General features: G+C 52.0%; 1 protein-coding gene across 3 annotated transcripts in view; it reads right to left on the bottom strand.

The window, feature by feature from the left end:
- Positions 1-230: 230 nt before the first annotated feature.
- upb1 (ureidopropionase, beta) overlaps positions 231-13,027 on the bottom strand; it is a 196,063-nt gene continuing 183,266 nt past the window's right edge. For 2 of the 3 annotated variants that reach the window (XM_069933759.1, XM_069933760.1), the window contains 3 exons: positions 7,310-7,352; positions 6,032-6,186; positions 231-838 (listed from right to left, as the gene is read on the bottom strand). In XM_069933759.1, coding sequence (XP_069789860.1) covers positions 752-838; positions 6,032-6,186; positions 7,310-7,352 — 285 coding nt within the window. In that variant the 3' untranslated portion in view covers positions 231-751. Of the gene's footprint in view, positions 839-3,437; positions 4,372-6,031; positions 6,187-7,309; positions 7,353-13,027 lie in introns of those variants that run through there. The other variant, XM_069933758.1, reaches the window with a different exon arrangement.

Raw genomic sequence — 13,027 nt, 5'->3', positions numbered from 1 at the left:
ACCTACTGGCCACGGCTATGCAAGAAACTTCTTGACGAGGCCAAAACCTGCCTCGAACAAATATAATTCCAGCTGTGCATTGCCCTGTAGGGTATGAGAATCAACTCTCAAAACTTGTTTTTCTTGTGCAGTTGTGTAAACCGGAGGATTAAACATCCAACAATCAGGAGGGGATTTCTCTGCAGCTCAGGTGGATAGGCTGAAGAGCAACAAACGTTGGAGAAGTTGAACACAGTTTGCATTTTTTAATTAATGACATTGAGATGCACTGGGTTCAGTAATGCACGGACACAGACCAGTTAGGAACAACTCCTGGGGGGGCTCAGTGACAGGGACAGCAGGGTGGATGGAGACACGGGGGGGGGGGGGGTTCAGTGACAGGAACAGCAGGGTGGATGGAGATTGGGGGGGCTCATTGATGGGAACAGCAGGGTGGAGGGAGACCCGGTGGGGGGGGAACTCACTGACAGGAACAGCAGAGTGGAGGGAGACCGGGGGGGTGGGGGGAAGGAGGTATGTGACAGGAATATCAGGGTGGAGGGAGACCCGGGGTTGGTGGGGGGGTGTCTTCACCTGAAAGGAGGTGGAGGGTACCAGGTTGAGCGATAGGAGGGCTGCTGGTGCTTGGAAGCTGCGTCCCGGTCCAGAGATGACGGCTTGTGTGATGCACTGGCACGTTGTATGGGATAGAGTGACTACACTGGTGTGGCCCCTGTCCCTCTGGGCTGCTATAGTCCAGGCCTCCGGTACCTCAGTGTTCAGTGATGATGTCGGGCTGGAAGTCATCCTTCACGGCCTGGTAAAGTTCTTCAGCATACATCTCCAGCCTCGCTGTCATCTGGGGAAGAGGGTTGATCAAAAATAACCCAAAGCTCACACAAAGGCAAATCCATCTCAAAGTAATAATACAACATAAGTCATACTGTACTGTACCATTAATAGCCCCACCAGCTCGCCTTCATCCAGTGGACTTTTGGGGATCATTCTCTCTGTTGGGGACTGGTTGGAGATATGGGTGCCAGAGATTGCTCAGGAGAGAGTTCTGAGAGCCTGAGGGGAGGCTGCACCATACTGGCCCGATTCCATCGCATTGTTCAGTGTATCCACAGCAGAGCACAGGCAGGAATTACAGCATGCCTAGCTGATTAGCTCAGTGGGCTGACGGTGTCCAGAGGTCAGTTCTCAGGTCTAAAGGGTCAACTGGTCTGAAGATTAGCATTGGTGACCCAGGTTTGAACCCTGTGCTGGACATAAGGAGTTTGTGCGTTCTCCCCGCATCTGTGGGGGGTTTCTTCTGGGGGCCTCCAGTTTCCTCCCACTGTTCAAAATGTACAGGGTTGTAGGTAAATTGGGTGTAATTGGACGGCACAGACTCATGGGCTGAAATGGCCGGTTATCGTGCTGTATCACTACATTAAAAAAATTTTAACTTGTCAGCCTCAAAGCAATGTCTAGCTGGATTTGCTCAGCCTGTCAGCAGTCAACAAGGTGGAATGCCCTGTGGACACTGATGAAGGCACAACGGTTGGGGGAGAGGCAAGGCAGGCTGCAGTTAAACCTTTCCCATGCACCTCCCAACAGTGATGGAATTATATGGGACGTCTGCCACCATCCCAGTCTGGGCAACTATCCTTGTGATGCTATCACAGCGCGAGCGACCTGGATTCGAATCTGCTGCTGTCTTCGAGAAGTTTGTATATTCGCCCTGTGATCTGCGTAGGGAACCTCTGGGTGCTCCATTTTCCTCCCATGTTCCAAATTATATTGGGTTAATTAGTCACTGGGTGCATTTGGGTGGTGTGGGCTCATGGCCAAAAGGGCTGTTACTGAGCTGTATCTCTAAATTTACAAACAGAATGCCCACTGGAAACAAAGACCATATCCTAAATTGTTGGATTCAACAAAAGGCAGGAGAACAAAAGAGTGGGAAGATACAGGCAGCTTTTAAGGCATGAGGTGAGGGGGCAGAGAGGGGATGTGGCCAGAGGCTAGATGGATGCAGTATCAGGGTAGGTACTGACAGAGTGGGGCTAGTACATTGTGGAATGGGGAGGATAGTGCTGGATGTAAGAGAACTGCAGGTGTTGGGAACCTGAAATAAAAACAAATGCTGGGAGCGCCCATCTGTGGAGAGAAAGCAGCCCCCATCAGCATCGGGAATGAGTTGCAGAGGCTCGGAAGGATGGAGTGTACCTGTGGTAACCTGGGGCCAAGGTTGGTGCAGAGCCAGGTTGTTGATGGCGCAGTTCGAGATGACAAGACAGAGTGGTGTGTGGCAAAAAGTGGGCCAGGATGTGCTAACGCAGTAGTTCTCAACCTTCCCTCCCCACCCACATCCCACCTTAAGCAATCCCTTACTAATCACAGAGCACCGATGGTGCAGGGAATATTAAAGTGGGATGTGAGTGGGAAGACGAAGGTTGAGAACTATTGTGCTAATGGTTTAGACACATTCACTGTCTATGTGGCTGCAGAGGCTGCAAGAGCACTGGAGGGGAATCCACAGACACTCAGTGGCCCTTTTCACACTGGCGAACCAGCAGATTGGCCGTTCAGTGAACCGGTTAAAGAAGCTGTTTCTGCCCTTCACACTGGACCATGGTTTGTGTCCTTTCACATTCATCACAAGACATCCCTGGGGATAGGGGATTCCATCCTACACCAGTGATGCATCGAGAAATGGTGGACTTGCCCTAAATCCTGATCAATGTATTATTATCTTGTATTTAAACAAAATTAATTATGCCTAATTATAACATAATTAAGCTTTATCTATAGCACATTATGAGCCCTTCTGCCCCTGTTGTTGTGCCGACCTATATAAACCGTTATAATTTTATAAAAGATCACGGGAAAGTGCTATAAAATCACATAGCCACATAATTTATAAACACCGTGGGAAAGTCCTAGCGGCAACAGCACACAAAGACCATGGGAAAGAGCAATGGTGGACCTGCCTTCCCAGATTTCCGTGTGCCAGTATGCACAGAGCACTCATGGAGGGGTTTCTCTGCTGCACAGAATTCTGGGAGAGCAGATCCGCCATCTCTCCTGCTGTGACTTTCCCACGGACCTTTAGACATTTATAAAGGTTTATAACTTCTTTTTAATCTTGTTTCCTTTGCGTTCCTGCACTCACACAAAACCATCATCAACGTGTCATTACTTTATCCCTGGATACCCTCAGTCTCTTTCACACTGAGCTAATCAGCAGACAGGTGTTGTTCAATGCTGGGGATGATACTATCTACCAATGTAGATAACGATGCCTGCCTGCCTGCTGATTAACGAGCTTTTATATTGGACCCTTAACCGGTAGATTGGCCACCAAGGTGCCAGAGTGACTCTGAAGGGACTCTCTTTTGCTTCTCTTTCCTTGACTGTAAGGGTACCGGCAATTTCTGCTGTTAGAAATTTTGTCGCAGACCAAATGGAGATGTGTGTAATATTAAAACTTTTATTTTGTGACAGTAATGTTCTTGAGCCTCGGAAGCTGCAGCAAAAAACACAGACAGGGGCTGAGGTTAGTTCCTCAAGCTCGTGTTGGCTCTTGTTCAAACAGCTCAGAAGGCCACAGGCTGACAGGTCAGAGTGGAACGGTGAAGTAGACAGAGTGCTGCAGGATTGGGGGGAGGGGGGTGTCAGGGAAGACATTGGGGGGGGTGGGGGAGCATGAAGGTCAGTTATTTTGACCGCATTGACTTCAGTGCAAGGAGTCTCATGGCTGGGACAGGTGAGCTGAAAGTGTGGACCGGCACAGAGTCATGGCCAAGGGAAGGAAGGCAGGAATTGGCAGCTCAATGGTATTTTGTAGGTGAGAGAGGGTTGGGTTCTCCAAAAGAGGGGTGTTGAATGGTTAATCAGGGAGAGCATGATCACAGAATGCAGGGAGGAAATCCTGGTGGGATCGGGCAGGGGTGACATGGCTAGAGGAATATGAAAGGGCCAATAACCTTGAGACTGTAGCCTTAAATAGTCGGTGGAGTTTAAAAGAACTAACATCTAGACAACAGAAATAGGATTGCAGTAGTGGAGAACCCTCCATAATGAGTGGGACTGTCATGAGGTGAAATATGTTCAATAGATCCAGGAGGGGTAATTTTAAAACATTATGTGGACAGTCCTTGTGACAGACTTGTGCTTGTGCTTGACCTTCAGACAGTGAGGGTGGGAAGTGGTGGAAGGACCCTTTGGGATCTGGGAAGGTGCAAAAGAGTCCTGGGGAAAGGTAGGTCTTGTCATTGGAGACACGTTGGTGGAGGTCTGAGTCCATCCATACAAGTCATGGCTGCATCTGCTGGAGAGAACAACAACTTCCGAGGTGGGCGTGGCATTTGAGGTTGACACAGGAAGAATTGAGTCAGCATAATCCTGGAAGGGTGAGAGGAAACAGTGGTAAATTTAGGGAACCCTGGTTAACAAAGGAAATGGAAGGTTTGATCAGGGAAAAGAAAGAAGTATGTGTCAGGTGTCACCGAAGACCTTTAAAAACTTCTACTGGTGGACTGAGGAGAGCATCACTGGCTGGTGTGCCAATGCACGGAGAAGTAAAAGGTCCGGAGTTAACTCGGCCTGCAACATCACGGGCACCAGACTTCACTCCATCGAGAACATCGACATGAGGCGTGTCTTAAGGAAGCAGCATCTATCCTCAAAGACCCCCACCATCCAGGCCACGCCCTCTTCATTCTGCTACCATCGGGAAATGGCACAGGAGCCTGAAGTCGAGAATTCAGTGGCAGTGGGGCGTGGCAAGATGGCGTAGAGGGAAGATGTGCAGTTGCACCTTTCCCCAGTTAGACATAAACACCTGATTTTAAAACTTGTAAAAATGGTTAAAAATAGTATTTACAGAGAATTCAGCGGATAGCTTCATCAGATTCCTGAATGATCAATGACCATAGACACTACCTCACTTTGACTTTTTGTACATTATTTTTATTTATTGTTTCTATAAATTCTGATTTTGAGGTGCTGGCAATTGGTATCGAAGGAGCCTTTGCAGTATTTAGGGGATATGGGAGAGGATTAAGAAAGTCAAGAAGAGTAAAAGGGGGACATGAATTGGCCCTGGCCGACAGAGTTCGAGGATTCCAAAGCCTTTTATCCTAGAAGAGGGCAGTCGGGAGAGTAGGTCCCTCAGGGACCCAGCATGATGCAGGGTCTCAGCCCGAAACGATGGCAATTTGTTCCCCTGCCCCCATTTCACCCCACTGATACCAATCAGGCTGCCGAGTCCCTCCTGCACTCTGGATTTTGCTCCAGATCGCAGCATCTGAAGTCTCTTCCGTCTCCCAGGCCAAAAGCCAGAAAAAGGGAAGAGCGCGCATTGACAGGCGTCGATGAGAAAGGAGGAAGGGCCTACTTGACTCTATGATCCTAAAGTAGCCAGGCATGAGCTCAGGGTGAAAAACACAGATGTCTGCAGAGGCCATGAGTGAAGTAAAAACACTTGGCTGGAGAAACTCAGCTGGTCAAACGCTCCACTTTATACATCAAAGATAAAGATACAGAGCCAACTCTTTGGGCTTGAGCCCTTCATCAAGATATGGAAAAATGAGGGCAGGCGTCTAAATAAAAGGGTGGGGTAAAGGGGTAGGGGGAGGAGCACAGTCTCACAGGCAGGAGGTAATAGGTGGATAAGGGAGGGAGGGCACACTAGCAAACGGGGGGAGGGGTAATGGCTCTGTGAATGGAGAGGGAAGGGGTGGAGAGCTGGGGGATGGGGAAGGGAGGGAGAACAGGGAGTGGTCTAGCAGAATCTGGAGAAGTCGATGTTAATGCCATCTGGTTGGAGAAGCTCAGGGGCATCTCTCCAGATGCTCCAGAAAGCCAGCCCACACCCAGCCTGTTAGGTCTCTCCAGTGAACGTCATGCAGTGCACTCAATTGGAAGGAGAGAAGGCATGTCCAGGGTGGTGAATGGGTGACAGTTCAGAGGATGGCCATCTGGGGTAAGAGCTGCCCACAGAGACTCTGGGTCCAAACACACAGGGCTTGGAACCATGGAGCCAAACACCAAACACACTTACCTTGAAACCCCATTTGTCACTCATCTGTCTGCACAGGTTTAGGTCCATCTCAGCCACAAGTAATCCATCCCTGGTCCGAGACAGACCAGGAGTCCGACTCCCATCAGGGGCAGCAACATAGCTGGAGCCATAGAAGTGGCCAAAGTCCTTGTGAGCTTTCGAGGGAAACAGAGCAATGGATGAACACATCTTGTGGACAATATGCCCAATGTAACATCCCCAGAACAGGCACCTCACTACAGGAAGGATGTGGATGGTACAGAGGAGATTTTCAAGGAGGCTGCCTAGATTGGACAGCTCGCCTATTAGGATAGGTTGGGCGGACTTGGCCTTTTCTCCTTGGAGCGTCAGAGGATGAGGGGTGACCTGATGGGGATGAGAGGCATCGATCCTGTGGATGGCCAGAGGCTTGTTCCCAGGGCTGAAATGGTTACATAAGGGGGAATAGTTTTAAGGTGCTTGGGAGTAAGTATAAAGGCGGGGCATGTAAGAGGCAAGGGTGTATGGAATATGGTGCTAGCAACGGTGACGGAGGCTGGTACAACAGGATCTTTTAAAATATGATTAGATGTGTACATGGAAGTGAGGAAAATGGAGGGTTATGCAGTAGGGAAAATCTAAGCAGTTGGTTTGAGTAGGTCAGCACAGTACTGAGCTGAAGGGCCTGTACAGTCCTGCTGATCAGCCATTCTCAACCTTTTTTGGCTGTGGGCCCTTTGCTCATAGTTCATGGGCCCATTTACCTGTGAACAGTCAAGTTATGGTTTCTTCCCCTCCTCTCCCACCAACTGCATAAAAAATATTTATGTTACATGAGGTGAGAAGAAAACATGGTTTAACTTAAATGGCTGCTGTAGATTTTGATGTTCTGTTATGTTCTATAAACAACAGCGGAATTAAGGATTTCACATCCAAGGCTGGATTAGACCAAGTTGTCAGGCCACTGGATACTCCTGACCGAGGTGCAGATCAGACCAAGCAGAGTGGGAGAGCCTGCTGTCCCCAGACCCCCTTCCATGGGGACAGCCCAGCTGGAGGAAGGGTATCATAGGGATGACCAGCTGCCCGATCTAACCTGCGGGAAGGAACATGGCCCAAGAGTGGGAGGACTGTGAGAACCTGTGCTGGGGCTGGTGAGGGGATGGAGTGCATCTGCTCGACTTGTCCTCGGGAACATGGCCATTCCGAATGGGAAGGAGGACGACCCCTGATCAGGCGAGAGGACTGGAGCTGGAGGAACAAGGATGCGGGATTGCGGAGGTGATGGTTGCAGCTTACCCTTGCGGCCATCGCCAGATGTGAACTCGTTCTTGAAGTGTTCCTGGAGAGAAAGGCAGGTGATGAGTCACAGTCCTCATGCATGGTGGTCACCACAACCCCCCAGACTGCACACGATGCCACTCAACCCATCAGACCACTTCTCTTCAACCTGTCCTCTGTCAAAAAAGCCCATCAACTCACATTCAGTGCTCTGGAAGGGGGCACGGCAGCTGGCAAACCCCTGGGAGGGGGGCACGACAGCCGGTAAACCCTTGGGAGGAGGAACAGCAGCCAGTGAACCTCCTCTGGCAGGGGGCACAACAGCCAGTGAACCCCTGGGAAAGGGGACGTCAGCCGGTGAACCCCTGGTAGTGGGGTACATCAGCCGGTAAAACTCTGGTAGGGGGGTATGGCAGCCAGTGAACCCCTGGAAGGGGTTACAGCAGCCAGTGTACCCCTGGTAGGGGGGTATGGCAGCTGGTGAAACCTTGGGAGGGGGGCACAACAGCGATAAACCCCTGGGAGGGGGAATGGAAGCCAGTGAACCTCTGGGAAAGGGGCACGGCAGCTGGTAAACCTCTGGGAGGGGAAATAGAAGCCAGTGAACCCCTGGGAGGGGGGTATTGCAGCTGGTGAACCTGTGGGAGCAGTTATGGCAGCCGGTGAACCCCAGGGAGGGGGTATGGCAGCTGGTGAACCCCTGGGAGGAGGAATGGCAGCCAGTGAACCCCTGGAAGAGGGCACAGCAGCTAGTGAACCCCTGGGTGGGTGATACAGCAGCAAGTGAACTTGTGGGAGTGGGGCATGGCAGCCAGTGAACCTGTGAGGGGGGGGGGGTGGCAGCCAGTGAACCTGTGGGAGCAGTTATGGCAGCCGGTGAACCCCAGGGAGGGGGAATGGCAGGTAGTGCCCAGTTGGAAGATGAGGTGATGTTCCTTCAATGTGCTGGTGGTCTCAGTCTGGCACTGCATGAGACCATGGACAGACAAGACAGCAAGGGAATGGGATGGGGAATTAAAATGAGCATCAGGGGATTTCTACTGGGTTCACCGGCCTGGCTAGCATTCTCCCTGTCATCACCACCATTTGATCTGGGCACGAGGCTCTTTACTCCTCAGAACCTGCAATGTCATTCCGCCAGTGAATGGCAACAAAACCTCCCAGCAACAGGGGGAGCTTCAGCCCCACAGATGCACCATTCTTACAGGGAGCTGGGGCTGAGGGCAGGGAGTGAGCATGTACCCAAGCAGGGGGAGATGCAGCCCCACAGATGCACCATGCCCACAGGGAGCTTGGGCTGGGGGCAGGGAGTGAGCATGTACCCTAGCAAGGCATGCCAGGGTCGCCCCAATAATGGGCTGCACTTCCCCTAATCCTCCCTCTCCACTTCCTGGCTGCAGCCTCACCTCCAAGCACCAGGTGAAGATGGCATTGGGGAGGATGATAATGGTCAGACCAGTGGGGGCACCTGATACAACAATAAAACAACACAGAACAGGTCCTTTGGCCCACTAGGTTGTGCTAACAATCTAATTCTTCCCTATCTCACACCCATAACCTACACGTGCTGAGACACAGATCGGCTCGCAAAATGACTAACGAAGATCTGGGGGAAGATGGGGAATTCTGGCAGGAACACCAGCCAATCCCAGGCCGGTGCTCCGATGACGCAGGGCCCTGACGTCAGCGCCTGAGGCCGTATAAACATGACGGCCAGAGCTATAAACCAGTCTCATTTCCCAAGGCTTTAGTGTGTGTGTCATTTTTTTCTACACTTCGCGGTAGTGTGAATGCTACACTGGTGACCCCAACAGGTCCAACCGGCAGTTGGACCCAAAGATGATGGATCAAGTAGAGCCAGCGACCATCCACGCGGTCTCACTCAGGCTCCCAATGTTTTGGGTGTCGCGGCCACACATGTGGTTTGACCAAGCCGAGGCTCAATTCCAGTTTCGACACATCACTGCCAACAACACCCGCTACTTCTACATTGTGAGCGCCCTCGATCAGGACACAGCAGCAAGGGTCGTAGATTTCCTACGGCAGCCTCCAGAACAAGGCAAACATGCGGCCCTCAAAGAGCTATTAACTCGGACTTTCGAGCCATCCCAGTGCGTCGCCCGATTGTTGCATATGGACGATTGGGGGCAGGGCCCAATCTGCCCTAATGAGTGAGATGCTCACTCTATCTGAGGGCCACAAACCTTGCCTGCTCTTTGAGCAGATCTTTCTGGAGCAGCTGCCCGACAACATCCAGGTCTTGCTCACGGACGAGGACTTCAGTGACCTCGGAGGGTCACCGCCCAGGCAGACATGCTCTGGAGAGCAAAGAAAGACACCAGTGCTGTCATAGACCACATCAGCAAGCCCCATGAACAATTGGCTGCGAGATCAAGACCAGCGGAGAGGCAAGTTAATGCCCAGGACAGTTCTGCTACTATCATCAGCCATGGGGTGTGGAGGCTCTTCGATGCTGCCCACCCTGCAGGTTTACAGGAAACACCCTGACTAACTATCGTTGATGGCTGCAGCAGTTGGCCTACATAATAGCCTCCTCTACATCTGGGACTCCTTGATGGGCAGGCATTCCCTGGTCGATACCGGCTCCAAGATAAGTGTCCTACCCCTTGCAGGCCTCGACACCAGCAGCAGCAAGCAGGGCCCATCATTGAGGGAAGCCAACAGTTCCTACGTTCAGACTTTTGGGACTCGCACCATTCCCCTTCGATTCGGCAACACCTGCTTCACATGAATCTTCATCCCTGTGGCAGTGTTGTAACCACTCCTGAGGACTGACTTCCTTCATGCCCACTGCTTGCTTGTTGACCTCAAGGGACAGTGCTTGGTGCACACTAGAACTTTCCAGACTCTGCCTCTGGGGGGAGCCAAAGTACCATCCCCTGCTCCCCCCCACTCACCTCCCCCCACCCCCCACCCCCCCTGCCCCCACCAACCTGGACTCTATAATGCTTGCAGACAATGAATTCACCTGCATCCAGACGAAGTTCCTCTCAATAGTGGCGCCACAGTTATCCATGGCCGAGCCAAAGCACAGGGTAAGGCACCACATATTGACTGTGGATTCCCTGCTCCACACTAGGGCACACCGACTCCCTCCCGAAAAGCTCACCCTAGCCTAGCAAAGGAGGAGATTTAAAAGATGGAGGAGTTGGGGATTGTGCGGCGCTCCGACAGTCCTTGGGCCTTCCCCCTCCACATGGTGCCCAAATCAGGAGGGGGGGGGGGGGGCTGGAGACCAAATGGCGACTACCGCGGCATTGACGAAGCCACCATGCCTGATGGATATCCCTTGCTCCTCATCCAAGATTTTGCCACCTACCTGTACGGTGCACGAGTGTTCTCCAAGATGGACCTCATCCAGAGGTACCACCAAATCCCAGTTCACCCCTAAGATGTACCCAAGACATCCCAAGACCACAATCATAACCCCCCTCTGACTTGTTTGAATTTCTCCGTATGCCATTGGTCTAAAGAATGTGGCTGATGGATACAGTGGGCTACAAGATCCCATTTGCATCCATCTATTTGGTCGACACCCTCATTGCCAGTTGCAGCCGCAAGGCCCACGCTTGCCCATCTAAGACCGCTGTGCATCCGGTGAGTGAGGTCAGGCTGACAATCAACCCTGTGAAATGCTAGTTTGGTCTGGACACCATCAATTTCCTGGGGCACAGGATAAACAGACACGGGGCTACACCCCTCCCTGAGAAGTTGAGGTGGTCCGGCACTTTGCTAAATCACATATGGTAAATTTACCAGAATGATAAGCATTTACCACAGGTTCATACCGGCAGTGGCATGCATCTTTGCGCTGATGACTGGCATGACAAAAGACATTGTTTCGGTGGAGGAGTCTTCCAGGGCGTTCCAGAATGCCAAAGACACGCTAACCAATGCCATTCTTCGGGTCCAGACCGGAGGCACCTACCGCCCTGACAGTCGACACCTCCAGCACAGTGATAGGGGGTGTGCTAGGACAACTCATCGAAGGCCAATGCCAACCCCTGGCCTTTTTCAGCAGGCACCTCTACCAAACCCCCCCACCACCCAGAGCTCAAATACAGCGCTTTCAACCGAGAGCTGTTGGCGCTGTACCTGGCGGTAAGACATTTCTGTTACTTTTTGTAAAGCTGGCATTTCAGGTCTTCACATGCCACTGACCTTTGCCTTCCATAAGGTATCGGACCCATAGTCAGCCCGACAATAAAGACACTTATCCTAAGTGTCTGAGTTTAACACGGACATCCAACATATTACACGGAAATACAAGGTAGTAGCCGACGCTCTGCCACGCCACATGATCGAACCTGTCCCAGACGCCCTGTCCCAGAGGGTTGACTACGTGGCCCTCGCCCTGTCCCAGGGGGTTGACTACGTGGCCCTTACCAAGGCGCAGCAGCAGGACTCTGAAATCCCCATGTATAGGACAGCTGTCTCTGGCCTCAGGGTGGAGAATGTCCCCATCAGCCCAGGTAACCTGACACTGCTGTGTGACATCTCTACCGGCAGCCCCTGCCCATCGTTCCAACTGCATGGAGGTGCCAGGTTTTCGATGCCATCCACAACCTGAGGTACCCTAAAATCTGCACCTAGGTCAAAATGGTGGCCAACAGGTTTGTCTGGCATAGCCTCTGTAAACAGGTCAGCCAGTGGGCCAAGACCTGCACGAATTGTCAGTCCTCCAAAGTGCAGATTCACACCAGACCGCCCAGACAGACTTTTGAGCCAATGCAGAGCCACATGCACATTGACTTAGTGGGGCCATTACCACTTTTCCGTGGAGCGAGATACCTTGATCATGGTTGACTGCTCTACAGGGTGGCTGGAGGCTGTCCTGCTGGATAATACCATCACAGAAATCTGTGCTATGGCACTCATTTACACATGGGTTACCAGATTCGGGGTCCCAGAGCACCTAACCTCGTACGGGGCGACAATTCACCTCTGGGCAGCGCTGGCTAACTTTCTGAGTACACAGTTCCACCACACCACGGCGTATCACACTCAGGCCAATGGGTTGGTAGAACACTTCCACAGGCACCTCAAGACAGCCTTGATGGCCTGGTTCAAGGATCTGAACTGGGTGGACGAACTGCCTTGGGAATTCATACCATGCTGAAGGAGGACTTCAATGCCTCAGAGGTGGATAGTCTACGGCGCGCCTTTGATCATCCCCAGGGAGTTCCTGGCCCATGGTAAACACCCAGAAGACCCCGCAGCAACCCTCGAGAATTTGAGGTGAAAACTGGGGTCCCTGGTCCCATGACAACCCCCAATAAACGGCCAGTCCAAACATAACGTCCCTAGGGACTTGAAGACTTGTCAGTACGCATTCGTGAGAAGGGGTGTAAAGTGGCCACCCCTACAACGGCTCTACAAGGGACCTACAAGGTTGTCAGGGAGAACGGTTCCACCTCCGTCCTCGACATCAGTGGTAAAGAGACTTTTACCATCGACCGCCTGAAACTGGCGTTTTTGGGCTGCCCAAGGCTACGGATAATGGCCTGGGGGGGAGGAGATGGATTATGTAGTGGCCTGCGTGCGGAGACACGGACTGGCCTATAAAATGGCTGACAAATGTGGCAACCGTGCGGACCTGGGGTGTGACATTGGCTGTCATCCCAGGCGACCTTCGCACGATGGGGAACTCTGGTGGGAGCCAATATAAGCGCGACATCCAGTGCAATAAACCAGTCATGTTTTCCAAGACTTTGG

Source organism: Narcine bancroftii, chromosome 4, assembly GCF_036971445.1.
Source record: "Narcine bancroftii isolate sNarBan1 chromosome 4, sNarBan1.hap1, whole genome shotgun sequence".
Classification (NCBI taxonomy): Eukaryota; Metazoa; Chordata; class Chondrichthyes; order Torpediniformes; family Narcinidae; genus Narcine; species Narcine bancroftii.
The sequence above is the reverse complement of the archived record's forward strand: the minus strand, read 5'-3'. Positions and strand labels throughout refer to the sequence as shown.